Source organism: Telopea speciosissima, chromosome 5 (genome assembly GCF_018873765.1).
Source record: "Telopea speciosissima isolate NSW1024214 ecotype Mountain lineage chromosome 5, Tspe_v1, whole genome shotgun sequence".
In the NCBI taxonomy this organism is placed as follows: domain Eukaryota; kingdom Viridiplantae; phylum Streptophyta; class Magnoliopsida; order Proteales; family Proteaceae; genus Telopea; species Telopea speciosissima.
In genome coordinates, this window is record NC_057920.1 from 9729555 (window position 1) to 9751973 (window position 22419).

The following is a 22419-nucleotide window of genomic DNA, read 5'->3' on the forward strand; positions in this document are numbered from 1 at the left end:
TATTCTCCCAATATCATGCACCTTTGTCAACTTCCACTAAAAATTGGATAATATATATATATATTTAGTTTGGTAAGTAAAATTTGATCATATGGAGTAGATGAAAAAGAGAAAAAAGTGAAAGAACTGCATCTCTACAAACCCATAAGCTTCCCTTTTTATTTCACAAAAAGTTTTCTAGAACAGAGTTGAGCTTGGTAGTCATATTCAATGTATCATAAAACAAAACATGAAAGAAAATAACAATTTGTATCCTCTACGTTGGAGCGGAAAAGACTTCTCTATTTTCTAGGCGGGCAGTACTTCCGTGCGCCCAACTTTGCCCCACATACAAGATGGCGGAAAGTACCGCCTTGCCCCTACCAGAGCGGGGGTAAGGCGGTACTTTCCGCCCGCCTTGTATGCTGGGCAAAGTTGGGCACAAGGAAGTACTGCCCGCCTTGGAAGTAGAGGAGTCGGATCCCGTTGGAACTGCACGTACGGCCTCACACAGGTAGAGCATGGACCCCACCCAGACACGTTGTTCAGGCAGTAGGTGGGGCGGTCATTTTGCCCCTGCCCACTGCTTGTGTGAGGCCGCTCAGCTGCCCGGACATAGAGGATTAGAATCCGAAAACTAAACCATATTGGATCAGCTAGAGCAGTAACCTGGGACCGGAGGATTGATCACAAAGTCAATGATTACTTCAGCAATGAAACCTTCAAAGGATTACCCATAGCAAAGGAAAAACTATTATTAGGATCTAAGTTAGACTGCCATGACATTTCATGAACTCCATCCTTCTCTCTCTCCTGACTCCTCTCCAATATTGGCTTCGCTCTAGTATAATTACCAATTTTCTTCCACTCCTGCGCAACATGAGAGAGCCAATCCCGAGATGACCCACCTTCACCCACCGCTCTCAACCCAGTCTCCTTCACTTCCTTCATTCTTTTCCTCATTCCTTCCCCTTCTTTTCCCATTGCAAACCTCACCAGCTTCTCTATCTCTTCCCTTCCCACCACCTTCTTCGTTGGCAATTCCTTCGTTCTCAAACCCACCCCTACATCCTCTGCCAGAATCGCCGCATTCATCCTCTGCTCCGCGTACAGCGGCCACGTGATCATCGGCACTCCGTTGACCACGCTTTCCAGCGTGGAGTTCCACCCGCAATGAGATACGAAACCTCCAACCGATGGATGTCTCAACACCTCCACCTGCGGGGCCCACATGGGTACAACCAATCCCACTTCTCGGGTTCTGGTCAAGAACCCGTCCGGCAAGTATTTTGACATCCCAACACCTTCGTCTCCGCCCTTCCTCCCGACGTTGAAGAAAGCCCCGTCATTCCCAGCGGGCGGACGCACCACCCAAAGGAATCGGCTCCCACTCATCTCCAAACCCAAAGCCAACTCAGTGAGTTGCTCCTCCGACAACGTTCCACCGCTTCCAAACGATACATAAATCACCGATTCCACGGGCTGTTCGTCCAGCCAATCCAGACAATCTACACGTGAGGATTGGTCACAAGATAGGCCGAATGATCTCACTAATGGTCCAACCGGATAAACCGGCAGGGGCATGATCCGACATAGGATTGGATCCTCTCGAAGTGCTTTGAGTGTTGTTGGCTCTAAATCATCCCACGTGTTTATCAATATCGCATCTGCACGGGGTAACGTGGACCCTACATAAACGCTGCAGTCGTACTGCTCTTTCTTCCGGTCCATCATTGGGTCGATCAAGTCCTCCACCCTAATCGGCTTGCAACCGGGTATCCGAACGGGCTCCTGCATGTCCATGTACTCGCCGTCTATCTCCTCATGCAGCGTTGGCACGTACACCGTCAACGCCAAGAACGCTGCCGTCGACGGGATGTAAACGTATTTGGGGATGCCAAGCTCTTCTGCTATGAGGAAAGCGGGGGTGCCGAACATGTCGACGACTAGGACAATGGGCTGCGATGACATGGCAGCAATAGCAGCTCTTAAGCCTGAGATTGATTCTCTGACTGCGATGTAGATAAGGGGAAGGACGTCTGTTTGGGCAGTGACGAAGGCGGAGATATCGGGCGGCGAGAGGTGGACGATTTTGATGGCGGAGGGGAGCTCTAGGGAATCGAGTTTGGATCGGATAGCGTTAGAGGAGGGGGATGAGATTGAGGCAACGAAGATGGTGGAGTGGAAGGCATGCAGGGAGAACAAGCGCTTGGAGAGTTCTACCAAAGGGATGAGATGGCCCATGCCAGGGCTTGCAAACAGTGCTATGTGTGGGTTTGGCAAGTCCATGGTTGCCTATCTGCTGTTATTGTGGTTTGTGGGGGGACGACTTGAAGCCTGGAGGAGTAAGGTAGGTTGGGATGAAGCAACTCTGGCTCGGTTTCCATTTTATAAGTAGAAAGAAGAGAGGTTAATTTCCCTTCTTCTTCGTTGCACTATTGATTAATCTATCCAAGTATAAATGTATATTCTTTCAAGCGCCGCCTTTAGTCTCTCACACTCTCTCTCTCCAATTTTAGGATTTTCTTATAGAAATAAAAATTCATTTGACATTCCTTAATATATATATAGATTACAAATCATTTTTTTTCTACCAAAAATAAAAATACGGTACACCCGTCACCACAACTGATGCTTGTATTAAGTTGTATACGAACCTCTCCATATATGATATAATAATAAGTCATTTTCAAATTAGAGAGAAAGGAGTTTGTCCCAGCAATTCAATTCCTCTACGGTGGGCCGTAGTGGCCTGAGCAGCGTAGACTGAGCCATGCACGCAAAGACCCCCGTACCCCTGCCAAAATGCTTTGCCCAAGCGGGGGTAAGGCAGTCATTGCACGAGCGGCCCAGTCTGCACCGTAGAAGATCTGGATCCTTGTCCCAGAGTGTGGCCCCACACCCCATGGATGGTGTGTGGAAACATAACTTTAAGGGGAGTGTAGATTTTAGTGAATCGGTTTCCGATTTCGGGTTTTGGGTTTCGAATCCTAAGAACACATATAAGTACAAGAAGTTCAGACAATTACTTAAAAACACGCTGTAACGCCCATGTGCCAAACTAAGCAAACTACAATTTTGGATCCTCTACTGTCGAGCCGCCCGAAAGGACTGTGCTGCCCAGACACGGCGAGGCGCATAATGACCGCCTCACCCCTGCCCGAATGCCTTGCCCGAGTGGGGATAAGACGGTCATTGCAAGCCTCACCATGTCTGGGCAGCACGGTCATGCCAGGCAGCTCGGTAGTAGAGGATCTGGATCGAGCAAACTATGGATCCCATCTGTTGGTTTTAGCCTCCACATCACCAAACCAACATGTCCATGTACATTTCATCTCTCTATTTATGTGGGGCTGATATGTCACGAAACATCAACCAATAAGAAACTGGCACGTGTATCGTGGACGAGCTAAGAGCACGTAAGGCAAGCGTGAGCCGACTTGACCCATAAAAAGCGAGACCTGGATGCACACCAGACCTTAAAGGGCACGCGCATAGGGCCAGACCTTGTCGTAGTGGTAAAGGGTCGCCAGTCAAGCTCTCCTATGAGGGTGACCTGACCAAGAACCTGGACCACCCAGTAAGAAGAAGGGAGCGACCTTATCAGGACGACCCAAACACCACACTACACTAAAAGGAACACGCCACGAATCACTGTAGCCCGAGATTATTGCCCATATTGCGCCTAATAAGGCGCAAGGGGATCAAAGGATCAACACTATCCCTAAGACCTGTCCTAAAATCTCTCACTCCACTCCTAGGACTCTATATTCCAATTAGGGCACGACTCTGCCCGTCATCGTCTATAAATAATAGGTTAAAATCCTTCCATGATCATCTGATTTCAATTATCAGTAACTGTTGCTAAGAGTTCTGACTTAGGCATCGGAGTGGAGACACCGGCGCAGCCTGGCCCTCTCTTGTTAATTTTGTATTGCAGGAACAGATCGCTCCGGCATAGTTCTTGACGCAACAGGGCTCTTTCTCAGTTTTATTTTTTATTTTTTATTTTTTTCGAATCTTCTAAAGCCCATTGTTCTTAAAGATCTCCATAAGATTAATTCTCATTTGTGATTTGTAACTACCCATATTAATATGTTCTTATTTATAAAGTTAATTTTCCTACATCTACGGTTTTAATCAAGACAGGTTACAACTCTTGTCAACGATAAACCTAATACTATATGTGTATAAGGAGTGTTAACCAAAGAAGGAGTATGTATAAGAGGTTGGTAATTATCAAAACAAAGTTGGTGGGGTCCACCACTGGTATAAGAAGTTGAGGCCCTACTTGTAGACGATGATGGCATACAAAAGTTGGTGGGGGCTCACCACCTTAATAAGTTGACATCGAATAAAATATTAAGGAGAAAGAACGTTACTTGGTTGTGTGTGGTGTACTGTCCCTTTGTCCAAACACAGGGGTGCATGGAATGATAATCGTGCCCCATAGAAAGGCAAAAATTCCCAAGATACAGCGATCATTTTGTACGCCCCTATGTCTGGGTGCAGGAGCAGCACATGCACCCAGTTAGTGTTCTCTTTTTTAAAAACATATAATAAACATGAACCAAACTTTGGGGCCACTTCATGGAATCCCTTTTTTAAGCGGACCATGGACCACCTATGTTTCTTAATAGAGGTGACGCCCTAAAAAAATAGTACGTGCCCAAAGAGTCAAACTCCGCCTTTCACTTTGAAATAGAAATGTTCAATGGAATTGAAATTAGGAGAAATGGTTTATGTAGAGAGTGTGACGCATGTGCTCACACATAAAAGGCGTGAAATGATCGTTCCACCCCTATTAAAGGTAGACCTGCTCTATTGATGTTTTCACGCACACTTCTATTGGCCTTTGCACGTGCAAGGGCCATTGCTCTTGAATGAAATTTTGCTACTACACTTATAGTAGAAATATTTCTGCTACAAGACTGGCAGCTAAGGAAATAAGATCGTAAAAGGTATTTTAGAAAATACTAAAACATAAGAGAGTATTTATGAACCCAAAGAAGGAGTGAATTATTTCATTTCCTTGGCTGCCAACCTTGTAGCACGAACATTCCTGCTACACACAAGTATAGCAACAAAATTTTTCCCATGCTTTCTCACAGAGAATTCTTTCAGTTAAAATTAATATGTTGGTACGATAACATAAATACGATATTCACAAAGTTTGGAAGCCAACAAATATAAATTGTTGATTCAAAGTTCTTCTACCTCACTCCCTTTGAATCATTTTCTTTCTTACCAACTCCATTTGTTTCAATGGAAAAAGATTTTTTCACCAAAAAAAAATAGAAAATAAATTTTATAAGAATAATATTTAAATCAAAAGAAAATGAGAAAGTGACGTACACACCGCCCCACTTTCTCTCTCCTTCTCAGGCTCTGTAACATTCTCTTTCTTTCTCGATCATATGAATTACTTTCCTTATATACGAATTGTGAGCACTCCCTTATATGCGCCCATTGGTTTGGTGAGAGAGATGCCAATTGATGCGAGGCAACAAGTAGATCTCCCCGATATTATAAAAGTGGAAAGAACTCTATTAGAGAGATTTTATTAAAATATGCTATAAATTTTGAAAATCATTTAATTATTTAGTTTTTATCTTTGAAAAAAAAATTGGAATGGGGGTGTCCTAGTCAGTTATATACAAAAAAAAATAAAAACATTATAGTAATAATTTGATTGGAAAATGTTTTTCGTCTAGAAGTGTGGCCCAGGTATTGAAAGTACAATTCGACTCCTCTACTTCTGCCTGCCCTTACTGCAGCGTGCGCCCCACACACAAGTAAAGCAGAATGTGCCGTCTTACCTCTACTCGAGCGCCTTGCCTGAGCGGGGGTAAGGTGGTACTTTCCATTGCGCTTGTGTGTGGGGGCACACGGCATTACCCGGCAAACGGAAATAGAGGAGTCGGATCTATTGAAGGTATGGTCTCTACCCATACCAATACGAACAGATCAAAATCAGCCTTATCGCCCTGGATCGTCGGTTTTACCCCTACTTTTCTTTAAAAATCAAAATTTTTTTTTAATTTTACCCTTGATCTGTATAAGAATTCTTTTTGTTGTTAGTAATCCCACACGTTGCTTGTGGGTTTGCAGTTGTATTTATGATATGAGATAGTGGTTACATGAGAAAAGGACAAGGTAGAGTACATGTGAAGCCCAGGACTGGCCGCTCAGCTGCCCGGACATAGAGTATCAGAATCCGAAAAATAAACTATATTGGATTAGGTAGAGCAGGAAGCTCGGGACCGGAGGATTGATCACGGAGTCAATGATTACTTCAACATTGAAACTTTTAAAGTGTTCAATCCAGATCCTTTAAGGCGAGCTGCCCCAACTGTGCCTTGTTGTGCAGAAACAAGGTGGTGCATCTTGTTCGTCTTACTCTCATTTGGGTAAGGCGTTCGAACAAGGGTAAGATAGTCATTGCATGTGATCCTATGTCTATGCAGCACGACCACTGGGGCAGCTCGCATCGTATAGGATCTGGATCCCAAAGTATTACCCTTAGCAAAGGAAAAACTATTAGGATATAAGTTTGACTGCCATGACCTTTCATGAACTCCATCCTTCTCTCCCTCCTGACTCCTCTTCATTGCCTTTGCTTTAGTATAACCAATCTTCTTCCACTCCTGCGCAACATGAGAGAGCCAATCCCGAGAAGACCCACCTTCACCTACCGCTCTCAACCCACTCTCCTTCACTTCCTTCATTCTTTTCCTCATTCCTTCCCCTTCCTTTCCCATGACAAACCTCACCAGCTTCTCTATCTCTTCCCTTCGCACCACCTTCTTCGTCGGCAACTCCTTCGTTCTCAAACCCCCCCCTACATCCTCCGCCAGCATCGCCGCATTCATCCTCTGCTCAGCGAACAACGGCCATGCGATTATCGGCACTCCGTTGACCATGCTTTCCAGCGTCGAGTTCCACCCGCAATGTGATACGAAACCTCCAACAGATGGATGGCTCAACACCTCCACCTGCGGGGCCCACATAGGTACAACCAATCCCACTTCTCGGGTTCGGGTCAAGAACCCGTCCGGCAAGTACTTTGACATCCCTACACCTTCATCTCCGCCGCTCCTCCCGACGTTGAAGAAAGCCCCGTCCTTCCCAGCTGGCGGACGCACCACCCAAAGGAATCGACTCCCACTCATCTCCAACCCCATAGCCAACTCAGTGAGTTGCTCCTCCGACAACGTTCCACCGCTTCCAAACGATACATAAATCACCGATTCCACGGGTTGTTTGTCCAGCCAATCCAGACAATCTACACGTGATGATTGATCACAAGGTAGACCGGATGATATCACTAATGGTCCAACCGGATAAACCGGCAGGGGAATGATCCGACTTAGGATTGGATCCTCTCGAAGGGCTTTGAGTGTGGTTGGCTCTAAATCCTCCCACGTGTTTATCAGTAACGCATCTGCAAGGGGCAACGTGGACCCCATATATAAACAGCAGTCGTACTGCTCAATCTTCCGGTCCATCATGGATTCTACCAGATCCTCCACCCGAATCGGCTTGCAACCGGGTATTCGAACCGGCTCTTGCATGTCCACGTACTCGCCCTTTATCTCGTTATGCAGCGTTGGCACGCACACCATCAACGCCGAGTATGCTGCCGTCGACGGGATGTAAACGTATTTGGGGATGCCAAGCTCTTCTGCGATGGAGAAAGCGGCGGTGCCGAACGTTTCGACGACCAGGACAATGGGCTGCGGTGACATGGCAGTAATTGCAGCTCTTAAGGCTGAGATTGATTCTCTGACTGTGATGTGGATACGGGGGACGGCGGCTGTTTGGGCAGTGACGAGGGCGGAAATATCAGGCGGCGAGAGATGGATGACGTTGATGGCGGAGGGAAGCTGTAGGGAATCGAGTTTGGATTGGATAGCTTTAGAGGAGGGGGCTGAGGTTGAGGCGACGAAGATGGTGGAGTGGAAGCCATGCAGGGAGAGCAAGCGCTCGGAGAGGGCTACCAGAGGGATGAGATGGCCCATGCCGGGGCTTGCAAACAGTGCTATGTGTGGGTTTGGCAACTCCATGGCGGCCTGCCTGCTGTGGGGGTTGGGGGGACTTCAAGTCTGGAGGCTAAATATATATTCTTTCAAGTGTCGTCTCGTCTTTTGTCTCTCACTCTTTCTATTGGGTTTAGAGAATTCAACGAGTCCGGATCCTTAAGCTATCAAATGATTTGTAATTTTTTTTTTTTTTTTTTGTTGAATAAATGATTTGTAATCTTGTTATATATATTTTTGATAATATGATATAGCAAAAGGTTTTGTGCAGCCATGCATAATGCACGACTATGCATACACATGGATAGTACACATGGTTGGACTGAGGATGAGGGTCTACAGTGCGATCACCTGTCACTCCATCCGATGTTCGTACACATGGTTGTACACAAAGCCCCTCTACATATAATATAATAATAAGTCATTTTCAAATTAGGTAGAAAGAGCCTGTCCTTGGAGCCCGGATCCTCTTCAATGACATTTAACCCACTAGAGTCAATTTCCCATCATCCATGGGATGTGAGACGATGGTGGAAGATTGACTCTGATAGTTAAATATCATTGGAGAGGATTTCGATTCACGGCCCCCTGGGCCCAGATCCAGGATGAGGCGACATGATTTCCTCACCCCATGAAAAACAAAAATTCCTCTCCTGCTGATGCTTCTTCGTATGCTCTCAGTGACTTCCATGCTAGCACAGGAGCCACGGTCTCACACAAAAAACTTATTTCTCTCAAATTATTTTAAAAAACTCTTTTTATGCCTTTAACTTAAAGAACGTTCGAAAATAAGATAAATATAACAATTAAATGAAGAAATTATAAAATAAATAAGATGTTTTTTTTTTTTTTTGACACAAAATAAATAAGATGTTGGTGGTTATCTAGATACTCCCATTAATTTTCCTATATTTATGGTTTTAATCAAGACAGGTTACAACATACTTGTCAACGATAAACATAATATTGTATATGTAAAACAACTGTTTACAAAAAACCGGTATATGTATAACAGGTTGGTGGTTATTAAAAAAGAATTGGTGAGGTCCACCACCTGTATAAGAAGTTTTTTTTTTTTTTGTTTTTTTGATGAACCACCTGTATACGAAGTTGATGCCCTACTTGTAGACGTTGGCATACCAAAGTTGGTGGGCCCACCTCTTTAATAAGTTGACACCACGTAAGAAAATGAGGAGCACTAGAATATTCAAACAAAGATTAATAAAGTAGAATTTGGGATAGCAATTTACTTTCAAGAGTAACAAAGATTTCCATGCTTCCTGCACATTTTTCATCCCAACTGCTAAATGTTAGTTTTACTAATTCTGATGACTGGTGGTACTCTCTGTCTAAAGATGGGAAGTTCAGGACTAAAATCGCTGCTGGATCTTTAACTCCTATCTCTGATTCTTCTAATATTTTTTTTTTTTCTTAGTGGAATATTTTTTGGAAGCTTAAGATTCACCCCAAGTTTAAATTTTTTTTTTGATGTGTGCTAAATGTAGGACTCCCGGTCAAGGCTTCCATTCCAAAATGGCTTCAGATCGACCCCACCTGTGCTTTTTGTGAAAATTGTTCTGAATCCTATTGGCACTTATTTCTATCTTGCGATTGGGTCAAACACATCTGGGTAGCAGAACCCCTGGGATTAAGAACTAAGTTCCTGACTTATGCTTCCTTGAGTGACTTTTGTCTCAGATTTTTCTCTTCTCGTCAGTTAGACAAACCCTCTATCATTTGGTTTTTTGAGGTTTTCATTATCACTTGTTATTTTATTTGGGCTGCTAGAAACAACATTGTCATTAATTCTGCTTCACCTGATGCCCAATGGGTGCTCAAACAGGTCTCTCACTAGATCATAGATCTGAATATTTCTCTCCGACCTCTTTCATCCCATTATGTAATTGAGGACTCTGATGTGCAATGCACCGTTTCTAGTTGGTACTCTCTTCCAAATCTTAAATTTCCTGTTTTAATTTGTGCAGGTTTCCAAACTCCAGGAGTAAATCTTGCAGGTTGGTCGAATATAATTTTGTTAGATGGGAGTTTTTTGTCCTTAATTGCAGGGTTTATTAATGTTTCATTGGCATGGGAGCCAGAACTTCACAGTACTAGGGTGGGTCTTGACCAAGCTCTCAACATAGGTTTGGAGATAAAAGAAATATGGTGTTCCAACCACGCGATCACTAACGTTCTTCTATCTCCATCTCGTAATCCCTGGCCATGGTACTTTATTAAAGACTTATTACATATCAGTAGACTAGGTCCTAATATCTCGTAAGTTCTGCTAATGGATCGATTTTGCTTGAGTGTAGCACTTAACTTGGCCAACCATGACCAAGCTAAAAATTTTGTACATATCTCTTTGGTTTAATATATTTGGTTTTTCTCCTATAAAAAAAAAAAAAAGATGGGTGCATGTTTATTAATTCACTCATTAATAATAGTATGACAGTATTAACTATTGAGAAAATGCCAACATAGAGGAGAAAAAAATTTTAATTTGAACATAAAAAACACATAAATCAATCATTATGTTATGATGATTTTTATCTTTATTGTTGCCAAAAATGTTTCTTAGAAACGTGGACGATTTGTAAAAAAAATAAAAAAACATTGACAAGGCCTTGGAGCAAACTCCGAAGTAAGATTTTTCGATATTTAAGCCAGTCCAGTCCAGCGGACAGATAGATTTTGAAAAGAAGGGTACGAAGAGCAGTAAGAAAGTGAGTTGTCAAATGCCTTTACCAGGGTCCCTCCACCACCATTTATACATAGCGTGGTTCTCGAGGCTGTTGAGAATCTCTCTATCTCCTGTCTCTTGGCACATGGCAATGGTGGAGTGGTTATCCTAATCTAGGGGCATGTTCCCTAGTCAGGAGCGGAACCTTCACTGACATGGTGGGTGGCCCCAACTGCCATCAACCGTCCTTGGTACGAGCCATGAGTCGATTTCTTGTCCCGCAAGCGAATCCCAATGTTGACGTGTCATGTTGTCCTTCTACTTAGTAGTCCTAGGAAATTCTAAGACGTGTCTCACACTCATTGGTTGGTTATTGTCTAAGGTGTATCAGTCTTATTCATTTCAACCCAAAAAACAAAGGTTTTATTTACTCACCCAAAAATTGGTATTTTCTTATGAATTTTCTAATAATTAATATAAGGGAAATTTTCACGTATCTCGCAGAGGTATCATGTAATTACAAAAATACTCATCAGTTTTGAAAAATTTTGCATGTCCCTATATTTTCTAAATAGTTAACACATGCCTTCATTTCGTTAGTGTAAAAATAACAATGTTAAAATCGTAACAAAAATATCCTTACAAAAATACAAGAAAAAAACCTTGTAACTCATCTTCCGCAAATCGTTTAATGTTTGAAAAAAAAGAAAATGAATTGCAACAATGAGGATAGCGACAACGAAAGCCCTTGTCTGTCCACAACCCCTCCGATTTTGGTACTGATATTATCTCCTCCAACTCATGTGAACTACGAGTGATGAATTGAACTATCACCAAAAGCAGCTGTTGCTGCAACACCGGCGGATTGGAAAGTTGGCATGTGAGATGAAGAAGTGGGCTGAGTTGGGGGAGGAGATCGAAGGTGACCTTGGCTGTGGATTCATGAGGAAAAGTTGCATGACTGGAGCTGAATCCGCATTTATACCTGCTGGAATCTGATGATGAAGATGGTGAGCTATGCTGCTATTACTGTGTATCAACCGAGAGATCCTCTCTCTCTCCAAAATGATACTGTGACGGTCATTACTACTCGTCTGGTGATGCTTCCCATCTCCCAAATGACCCAACCGGCCAACCCCCCTACCATTCCTTGTGATCTGTTACCGTACCACTCGTTAGCCGCCGGTGATGGCCGTGACAGACGGTAACTAGATGCGATCTGATTGTCCCAAAGGTCGGCGGTAGTAGCTGTCCCAGGTGAGAAATTGAACAGCTCCGAAAACATCCCGCCGGTTTCGTAAACTGGAATTAAGGCTTAAGGATTGGAAAATGAAGTCAAGAAGGAGAATTGCAGAGAAAATTAGAGAATTGAAATGGGTCTTTCAAACTGATGGGTTTTTATGAATTCCTTTTTCTTTTTTTCTGTTTTTTTTTTGTTTTGTAATTTTGTGTAACTGGGCATTGGTTTGGTGTTTACCTGTTAGAGTTGTAGTGACCGAAAGGGTGTCTAGTTCTCAAATTAGGAAGGATATTTGAAACTCATCTTTCCTTTTTAAAATCCTAAACGATTTGAAGAAGATGAGTTGCAGGTTTTTTCTCTTTTGTTTTTGCAGAGGCATTTTTGTTACTTTACCCATTGATTTTAATGTTGTTAGTTCTGCATTAACGGAATGGAGGCATGTATGTGTTAATTTTATAGAAAAATAAGGGGCACACGAAATTTCTCAAAACTGACGGGTGTTTTTATAATTACGTGATACGTAGCTCAGCCTCAAGGGAATTAAGTGAAAGTTTCCCTTAATATAATTATTAATGAGTATTCTGGGGACCAATGGTAAAGCGCATGAGGGCATCAAGTGATATGTCATTTGCACATTTCATGATGGGTGGGATCGTCATTTTGCCTTTCATGTATCTAGGTGCATGGCGTACACTCCCAAATAGAATTCTTTTTCTCATATCTCAATTCCACATTGAAGTTAGGTTTAGAACTTCATTAATGTGGGTGAACCATAAGCTCCCCTTAAAAATTGAAGGATTCCTCTCTTATTGCATTGTATATTCTTATATGGGAGTCCATCATGCGCGGTCTAGCCCAATGGGAAGAAGAGACTCATTTTTATGTAGGCCTTGTAAAGAGACATAAATGGAAAAGTAGTGGAGCTTTGATTTTCAAAAAAAAAGATAAAGAGGATTGGGAAGGACAGTCAGCTTGCTTGTTTGCAGCAGGGGGGTTTCTCTCATTATAGGAGGTTCCTCATGGATTTACCCTGTGGTTTTTCTCTTTGTTTCCGTTTGTTTCGACTTAAAATAGTCGATAAAACAAATTTACGAGTAAAATTTCATTTTTAATTATTTGTTTTGTACGTTGGCCTTAAAATTTTACAAGAGCCTCTCATTTTCAGGAAAAAAAACAGTGGAAATTAAATTTTTACGCCAAATTTATTATTAAAAATTTTCCCTTCACTGTACAGATCTACAAACCCATGAATTGAAATCTTTTCATAGTGTTTCTTGTCCGTTTCATTCTTACTGAGCTTTTCTCTTGATCGCATGGGATTGAGATATGGCGGGAGAAAACTCTGTTTCATCCTTATCTCCCTCCCAACTCCTCTTCATTGCGTTTGCTTTATTATAACCAATCTTCTTCCACTCCTGCGCAACATGAGACAACCAATCCCGAGAAGACCCACCTTCACCCACCGCTCTCAACCCACTCTCCTTCACTTCCTTTATTCTTTTCCTCATTCCTTCCCCTTCCTTCCCCATTACAAACCTCACCAGCTTCTCTATCTCTTCCATTCCCACCACCTTCTTCGTCGGCAGCTCCTTCGTTCTCAAACCCACCCCTACATCCTCCGCCAGCATTGCCGCATTCATCCTCTGCTCCGCGTACAGCGGCCACGTGATCATCGGCACTCCGTTCATCATGCTTTCCAGCGTCGAGTTCCACCCGCAATGAGATATGAAACCTCCAACCGATGGATGTCTCAACACCTCCACCTGTGGAGCCCACATGGGTACAACCAATCCCACTTCTCGGGTTCGGGTCAAGAACCCGTCCGGCAAGTATTTTGACATCCCAACACCTTCGTCTCCTCCCCTCCTCCCGATGTTGAAGAAAGCCCCGTCCTTACCAGCTGGCGGACGAACCACCCAAAGGAATCGGCTCCCACTCATCTCCAAACCCAAAGCCAACTCAGTGAGTTGCTCCTCCGACAACGTTCCACCGCTTCCAAACGATACGTAAATCACCGATTCCACGGGTTGTTCGTCCAGCCAATCCAGACAATCTACCCGTGATGATTGGTCACAAGGTAGACCGGATGATCTCACTAAAGGTCCAACCGGATAAACCGGCAGGGGCATGATCCGACGTAGGATTGGATTCTCTCGAAGGGCTTTGAGTGTCCTTGGCTCGAAATCCTCCCACGTGTTTATCAATATCGCATCTGCACGGGGCAACGTGGACCCCATTTATACGCTGCAGTCGTACTGCTCTTTCTTCCGGTCCATCAGGGAATCGAGCAGATCCTCCACCCGAATCGGCTTGCAACCGGGTATCCGAACCGGCTCCTGCATGTCCACGTACTCGCCCTCTCTCTCCTTATGCAGCGTTGGCACGTACACCATCAACGCCAAGTACGCTGCCGTCGACGGGATGTAAACGTATTTGGGGATGCCGAGCTCTTCTGCGATGGGGAAAGCGGCGGTGCCGAACATTTCGACGACCAGACCAATGGGTTGCGGTGACATGGCAGCAATAGCAGCTCATAAAGCTGAGATTGATTCTCTGACTGTGATGTGGATACGGGGGACGATGGCTGTTTGGGGAGTGACGAAGGCGGAGACATCGGGCGGTGAGAGATGGACGACGTTGATGGCGGAGGGGAGTTGTAAGGAATCGAGTTTGGATTGGATAGCTTTAGAGGAGGGGGGTGAGGTTGAGACGATGAAGATGGTGGAGTGGAAGCCGTGCAGGGAGAACAAGCGCTTGGAGAGGGCTACCAGAGGGATGAGATGGCCCATGCCGGGGCTTGCAAACAGTGCTATGTGTGGGTTTGGCAAGTCCATGGCTGCCTGCTCTTGAAGCCTGGAGAGCTAAGGTTTCCGTTTTATAAGTAGAAGAAATGTTAAGTTCCCTTTTTATTCGTTGCATCATCGATTAATCTATCGAAGTATAAATATAAAATCTTTCAAGTGCCGTCTTTAGTCTCTGACTCTCTTTCTATTGGGTTGTGAGAAATCAACTGTTCCTTGAGTAAATGACAAACTTCTACATTCTAATTTTTAAAATACAAGGAGAGAGAGAGAGAGAGTGAGAGAACTAAATCATATGAAAACGAAGACATCTAATTTAAAAAAAAAATCATTTGACATTCCGTTACCTATCAAATAATTTGTAATCTTAACATATATATATATTTTTTTGATAATATGATATGGCAAAAGGTTTTGTCTATGCACACAACGGTTGGACGGAGGATGAGGGTCTATGTTGCACCCCGCACCCCATCAGATGCTTGTACATTTGGTCGTGCACATGTACAAAACCTCTCCGCATGTAATATAATAATAAGTCATTTTTAAATTAGGGAGAAAGGAGTCTCGCCAAAGTGTGGCCCACACCATATGGATGGTAGGAGATCAACTCTGATGGTTAAATGTCATTGGAGAGTATCTAAATTCATGGCCCATGTGCCCAGATACAGAATGGGGTGAAAATCCCTCCCTTGAGATGCTTCCCCGCGTATTCTTAATGACTTCCATGCTAGCACAGGAGCCCCGATCTTGAACAAAAAACATGTTTTCCTCGATTTTTTTATTTTTAAAGATAGAAAAGAGCACTTTATTGAAATCAATGTGTGGAGAACATATGGATGAACTAGAACACATGTCCACAATCTATGGATCGAAAACTAGCCAAATTATTGCACATGTTAACGATAGTACCTTCCTTGTCAAAAAGTTAAACAAATAGAAAATATCATCCACGATCAACTTGATAACCATCAGAGAAGCAACAACTCCTCAAATTATTGAAAACCCTTTTTATACCTTTAACTTAAAGAATGTTTGAGAATACGACAAATATAACAATTAAATAAAAAATTTATAATATATATCAGAAGTTGGCGGTTATTAATTTCTATATTTATGGTTTTAATCAAGACAGGTTACAACTCTTGTCAACGATAAACATAATACTATAAGAGGTTGGTGGTTATCAAAACAAAGTTGGTGGGGTCCACCACCATAATAAGTTGACATCGTGTAAAAAAATAGAGAGAAAGAACCCTAACTGGTTGTGTGTGGTACACTGCCCTAGTGCCCAAACACAAGGATGCGCGGAATGATTGTCGTACCCCATGAAAAGGTAAAAATTTTTGGGATACGACAATCATTCTGCACGCGCCTATGTCTGGGCAGCACACTCCCTTAGTTAGCATTCTCTTTCCAAAAAAAAAAATAATAATAAACATGAACTAAACTTTGGGGGCCACTTCATGGAATTAGGGCTGTAAATGGATAACTGAAAATCCAAATTCGATCCGCATCCGTATCCGTTTAGGGGCATCCATATTCGATTAGAGATATCCGGAAAAAAATCCGAATAATCCGATAAAAATCCAAATCCGAATACTTAATTAAAAAAAATTAAGTAAATAATAATGTTGAAGGTTTTTGAAGATTCAACAGGTTCTAGAATATGAGGAGAAGAGAATCATGGTCTAAAACTATGGATTGAGAGTGAATTGTATCCACTAGGGGGAGGAAGGTTTGGGTTACACAAGGCAAATGTGTAAACGGATGGTCGAAAATCCGAATTCGATCCGCATCCGAATCCGTTTAGAGGTATCCATATTTGACCAAAAAATATCCGAATCCGATTACATCCGATCCGTTTACAGGCCTACATGGAATCCCTTTTTTATTCAGACCATGGATCACCTATGTTTCTTACTAGAGGTGACGCCCTAAAAAAATACTACGCAGTCAATGAGTCAAACCCCTTCTTTTAACTTAGAAATAGAAATGTTCAATGGAATTGAAATTAGGGGAAATGGTTTCTGTTGAGAGTATGTAGCATGTGCTCAGACATAAAAGGGGTGAAATGATCGCGCTACCCCTATGAAAGGTAACCCTGTCCTATTATGTTTCCACGCATATTCCTATTAGCTTTTACACGTGCAAGGGTCATGCTCTCGAACGAAATTTTGCTGCTACATTTGTAGTGGGAATGTTCTAGCTACAAGACTGATAGCTAAGGAAATGGGATCTTAAAGGGTATTTTAGAAAATACTAAAACTTAGGAGGGTATTTATGAACCCAAAGGAGAAGTGAATTATTCCATTTCCTTGGCTGCCAGCCTTGTAGCAAGAAGATGCAGCAAAAAAATTTCCCATGCTCCACCACACAGAATTCTTCCTCTTAAAACTAATATGTTGGTACGATAATATGAACACGATATTCACAAAATTTAGAAACCAACAAATATAGACCGTTGATTTTGGGTTCCTCTACGTCACTCCCTTAGAATCATTTTCTTCTTACCAATCCATTTGTTTCAATGGAAAAAAGATTTTATAGGAATCATCTTTAAACTAAAAAAAAAAAAATGGGAAATTGATGTACACCGTTGTTGCGTATGGAAACCTCCGATGCTTGGTTCGCCCACAGATGAGCCTGCAAAGACCAAGTAATGAGCACAAGAGAGCCGGTGTGGCTCCGGCCTAGGACTCTCCGATGCTAAAGTTAGATCATCAGCGCAACAGTGTAACAGCTAGTAAAAAGTGAGATGATCAATAAAGTTCCATACCTTAGTATTTATAGAGGAAGATGAGGCGGTTGGAGGAGTCGTAGTATGGTAAGAGTCCTTGTTTGGTAAGGCTCTTCCTCGCGCAGCGGAGTGGAGTGGAGAGTTTCTTTCGAAGTCGGACTCTTGTTAAGGTAAGAGTCCTAATGGGAGTGTGATTCGGTATCGTGATGAGATCGTGACTCTATTCTTATCCCGTGATTCTCAGGTGGTGCTGATGTGGCGCTATGATCTCCGGTGGGGCGTTATGGTAGCCTTCATGGAGAGCTCGGCTTCAGAGCTCGGCCTCGGCCCGTATGACCTAAGGGTCATCATTAGTTGTGTGAGCTTGGCCGCGCTAGGGTGCTCCAATCGAGGCCGACCTGCGTAGGCTCGGACCATGGGGTCGGCGGGCGTGCAGCTCAGCCGTGATGGGGGATCTTTGGGTAGGTACTGATCTGCCATGCTGTGCCGTGCGGCCAGAGATCGGCCGAAGAGCTCGGCCTACTAGGTCGGCCTCGTCGGACCCGTACGAGTTCGGCTCAGCGTCCGGTTGACTTGGATGTGTCCGACGAGCTCGGCCAAGCAGTAAGGTTTGTCAAAGATCGGGTAGGCCCGATCTTCCGCTGAGCTCAGTTCGGTTCTTGGAATGACCTCGGCTCGGCCATGTGGCCTTCTTTTGATTGGTGGGGTGCTTTATGCCTTATCAACCACCAATAATATATGTCTCCCCACTTTTTCTCTCCTTCCTCGGGCTCTCTCTAACACTCTCCTTCTTCCTTGATCATATGAATCCCTTCCCTTTTATACGAATCATGAGCTCTCCCTTATGTGCACCCATTGGTTTGGGGTGAGAGATGCCAATAGATGCGAGGCGACATGTAGATCTCACCTGATATTATAAAGGTGGAAAGAATTCTAGGATCCGAATCCTCTACTTCTGCCTGCTCAGTATTGCCGTACGCCCCACACACAGCAAGGCAAAAAATACCGCCTTACCCCCGCTCAGGCAAGGGTAAGGCAGTACTTTCGCTGCCCTACTGTGTCTGGGGTGCACACGACAGTACGGGCAGGCGGAAGTAGAGGATCTCGATTCAAAATTCTGCAAGGGAGAGATGTTATTAAAATATTTTATAAATTTTGAAAACCATTTAAATATTTAGTTTTTGGTGTCCTAGTCAATTATATACACAAAAAAAAAAATTTTATAGTTATAATTTGATGGGAAAATGGTTTATTCTGTGTACACCTTCCTTATACACCGTTCTATGTACATCGCTCTCTTTGTATGCACCACATCCCCTATGGCGCACATCCCTTTGAATGTAAAACCAAAAAAAAAAAAAAAAAAAAAACAGGTAAAGAAGAGAAGAGAAAGGTCTAACTGATTCCATCCCTTATGGCCTTATTCCCTCTACTTTTTCTTCTTTTTTTTTAATGAAAAACAGTTTAAATAGTGGAGATGCAGGGGATCGAACCCTGTACCTCTCGCATGCAAAGCGAGCGCTCTACCATTTGAGCTACATCCCCTATACATTTAATAATCCCTTATTTATCATTTTAATGACTATTGAACACTACTTTTCCTGGCTGGAATTAATTTCACTTAAATGGGCCATCAAATAGTGGGCTGGAGCTTTGTTAAGTGGGCATTGATATACATTAATATATATCTAGTGGGCTATGATACCTTGATGGGCTTTGATAATTTCACTTAAATGGGCCATCAGAATCAATCAGGGTCGGGCTGGGCTTGAAAAAACCCTGCTAGAGTCGTCTAGGCTTGGGTTTAGGTTAAAGCTCCTAGGTTTGGGCTAGGGTTAAGGCCAAACCCAGTTCAGCCCAGCCCATTGACACCCCGTAGTCGAATGGAATTATTCTTCAGAGTGTGAAGTCCTTGTTAAAGAGCACATTGCTATAATACCACTTGTTGGGACCAGTGGAAGCCTAAGAGGATAGTAAATTAGATGATGCAGAATAACATAACAAATTAAAAACTTTCTATCCAAACAAACTTATGAATGCAATTGTTGTAAGGAAACTATTAGTACAGAACAGAGAGAAAATGAAAGATTCAAAGATAGATACATCTAAGATTTAAAAGTAGTTCACAACCTTGCCTACATTCACTATCAAGTGATACGTACTTACACATTTGAACTTTACACTAATAATCAATTTTTAAATGACATTGATCAAACCTTCCCATAATCACAATAAACCCAAATGTTTTTGGCTCACACTCAAACCTTCATATTTTTCGAGCTCATTACACACAATCTTTATAACAACGGAAATACCCTGGCTTATCTTCTATTACAACTCTTTCTCAAAAGAGAATACAATGCTTCAATATGCAAGTAAAGCACGATAGTATATGATTATCAAAAAGTTTCTAAACTCAAGACTATATGTACTGATAAAGCTATAAAGTGTTCTTGAAACTCCCCTAAACCTCTCTTAAATAGAGGAAAAGGGATGGCCAAATACTTTTGGTTATATTTAATTTTGACACTTTCCCATTTTCATTCTCTCTCTCTCTCACTTTGTGTTTTGGGCACTCAATGTACACCTTGGGTGAATCGGGTCGGATTTTCGAAAACCCCATCCCCAACCCAGGTTCTAATGTTCTTAGCCCTCGACCAACTTGAGCTCAAACTAGGAAATACCAATCCAATCTTAGTTTGTCTAGTCTTAGCTGAGTTCAATATAGAAGATGATTCAAGAACACCGACGAAGCCCTCCGTGTATGGCTTTCCCTCAATTTTCTCAATTCCATTTAATAGGGGACGGAAATGACCATCCTACCCCTTGCTCGAACATACTGCTTAGGTGGGGTCCACCTCCCTCTATTAGAGGGAATTAAGGAAATTGATGGGTAGGCAAATTGAGGTGATAATTTTCCCTCAAACCATACGATTTAGTAGATCTAGATAGAGGGAGAGGAATAAAAGGAAATATTGGTCTCACTCCTGTACTATTCAGTAAACTTGGAGGTCTATTAAGATCGGGATTGGACACAAGGTCTTTCAGTTCCTCGATCAATGAGGAACGTAACAAACATATTGTTACATCTTGGGATCTTCCTATCCAGTTTGCCCCCCCCCCACACACTAACCTGTCTAGTTTGTTTGCTCTCTCTCTCTCTCTCTCTCTCTCTCTAAAAGGAAATTAATGAAAAGGCATGATGGTTTAACTACTGAAAATAAAAGGAAAACGTAATACAAGGTAGGCAGTATATTTGGGGTAAATCATCAAATTTGACATGTGACCAATACATAGAACACCTTATACGTTCAAATTTTAGATTCACCATAATCATCATTCTTCCATGTCAGTTAAGATGGATGCCTCTCATGAGAGACCAAGTTTTTTTTTTTTTTTTGATAACATCATGAGAGACCAAGTACAATAGCTATTGTGCTACCTTCCATCCCTTTTCTTTTTATGGGTGGGAAGAGGGGAAGGTGGAGTGGGAAGAGACGGTGAGGTTTGTTTAGGGTGCTCGGCCAACCGCTTCTCCAGCTCGGTTTCAGGTGCTCGGCCAACCGGCTCCTCGACCCGGGGTTGATATGGTCGGTCGTCCAGCTGTAGTCGGCCATTCTGGTCAGCTCGGTCCTCACCATCCTTCCTTGTTCTTTTTTCTTCTTGGAAGTTGGACCCTCGGGGGCTCCCCTGTTGTTCTTCTCGGGGAGGTGAGCTCTGACGCCGGGGAGTATGACGCGATCCTTGTCCGTGTCTCGGCGCGCGCCTTTCAACCGGGTCTTTCCTTTGTTCTCGGAATATCCTCGGCGGTTCGTCCTCCCCGATCCGTCCAGAAAATACCGACCTCCTTGCTACAGAGCCGGCTGGTTCAATTTCCTGCCCTGTTCGCGGGCTTTGGCGATGCTCTTGTTCACCCCGTCGAGCACCTCTACTGGGGCGCGGAGGTGGAGTCGTCTGACGAGACGGGTGCGAAGACGCAGCCCAACTCGGCTCGGCCCTACGTCGGCCACCACTTTGCTGCAAGTTTCTTTCAGCGTGGGCCGGAGCTGGAGGGAGCGCGGCCGGCGGCTGACCCATCAGCCCGCCTCGGGCCATCTGGTTCATGAAGGCGTGCAGCATCTCGTTGGTGTGGAGCATCTGCAGCTGCAAATCCATAACCTGTCGATTATTTGCCGGGGCTTCTGGGTCCAAACTCTCCGGCAAGGGTGGCGGTGCAGGTAGGACATTCCCGTCCAAACTTGCCGCGGCCGTGGTTAGTGCACCTCCTCCATTCCCGCTCTCTGGAGGTGGAATGGTGCCCGTGATGGGCTGCGCACCCCCTGCTCTAGGGGGTCTTCTGTTTATCCCCTGCCGAGAGGCTTCGGGGGGCGGTGATCGTCTCGTCGGCACAACGGGTTGCGGCTCCTCCGTACGGGAAGTAGAGCCATGCTGCCCTGACCTCGTATGCACCATTATTATTGTTCTAGGAATTGGCAGAAACGACGATGCTTGCTGATGTCGTTCCCACAGACGGCGCCAAATCTGTTGCGTATGAAAACCTCCGGTAGTTGGTTCGCCCGTGGATGAACCTGCAAAAACCAAGCAATGAGCACAGGAGGGCCGGTGTGGCTCCGGCCTAGGACTCTCCGATGCTCAAGTCAGGTCTTCAACGCGACAGCGTAACTACGTATTAAAAAGCAAGCCCCCGAATAGAGCTACATACCTGGGTATTTATAGAGTAAGGAGGAGATGAGACGGCTGGGAGAGTCCTAGTATGGTAGGAGTCCTTCTTTCGGAAGGTTCTCTCGCGTAGAGCGGAGTGGAGAGTTATTTTCGGGGTCGGACTCTTATTAAGGTAAGAGTCCATGTAGAGTGTGATTCCGTGTTGCGTTGGGATCGTGGCTCGATCCTTATCCCGTGATTCTCGGGATGTGCTGACGTGGCCCGGAGATCCCCGG

General features: G+C 43.7%; 1 protein-coding gene and 1 non-coding gene across 2 annotated transcripts in view; both read right to left on the reverse strand.

Moving 5' to 3' along the window:
* LOC122661850 (anthocyanidin 3-O-glucosyltransferase 5-like) overlaps window positions 1–14788 on the reverse strand; it is a 28573-nt gene extending 13785 nt beyond the window's left edge. Inside the window, exons 1-4 of the mRNA XM_043857357.1 lie at window positions 14514–14788; window positions 13851–14180; window positions 13235–13799; window positions 6975–8055 (exon numbers count right to left, since the gene is read on the reverse strand). Of these exons, the coding sequence (XP_043713292.1) occupies window positions 6975–8055; window positions 13235–13799; window positions 13851–14180; window positions 14514–14775 (2238 nt within the window). The 5' untranslated portion in view covers window positions 14776–14788. The remainder of the gene's footprint in view (window positions 1–6974; window positions 8056–13234; window positions 13800–13850; window positions 14181–14513) is intronic.
* A 4166-nt stretch (window positions 14789–18954) lies between these two features.
* On the reverse strand, window positions 18955–19027 carry TRNAA-UGC. Its single transcript has one exon. It is a non-coding gene; the product is annotated as a tRNA-Ala (tRNA).
* Window positions 19028–22419: the final 3392 nt, after the last annotated feature.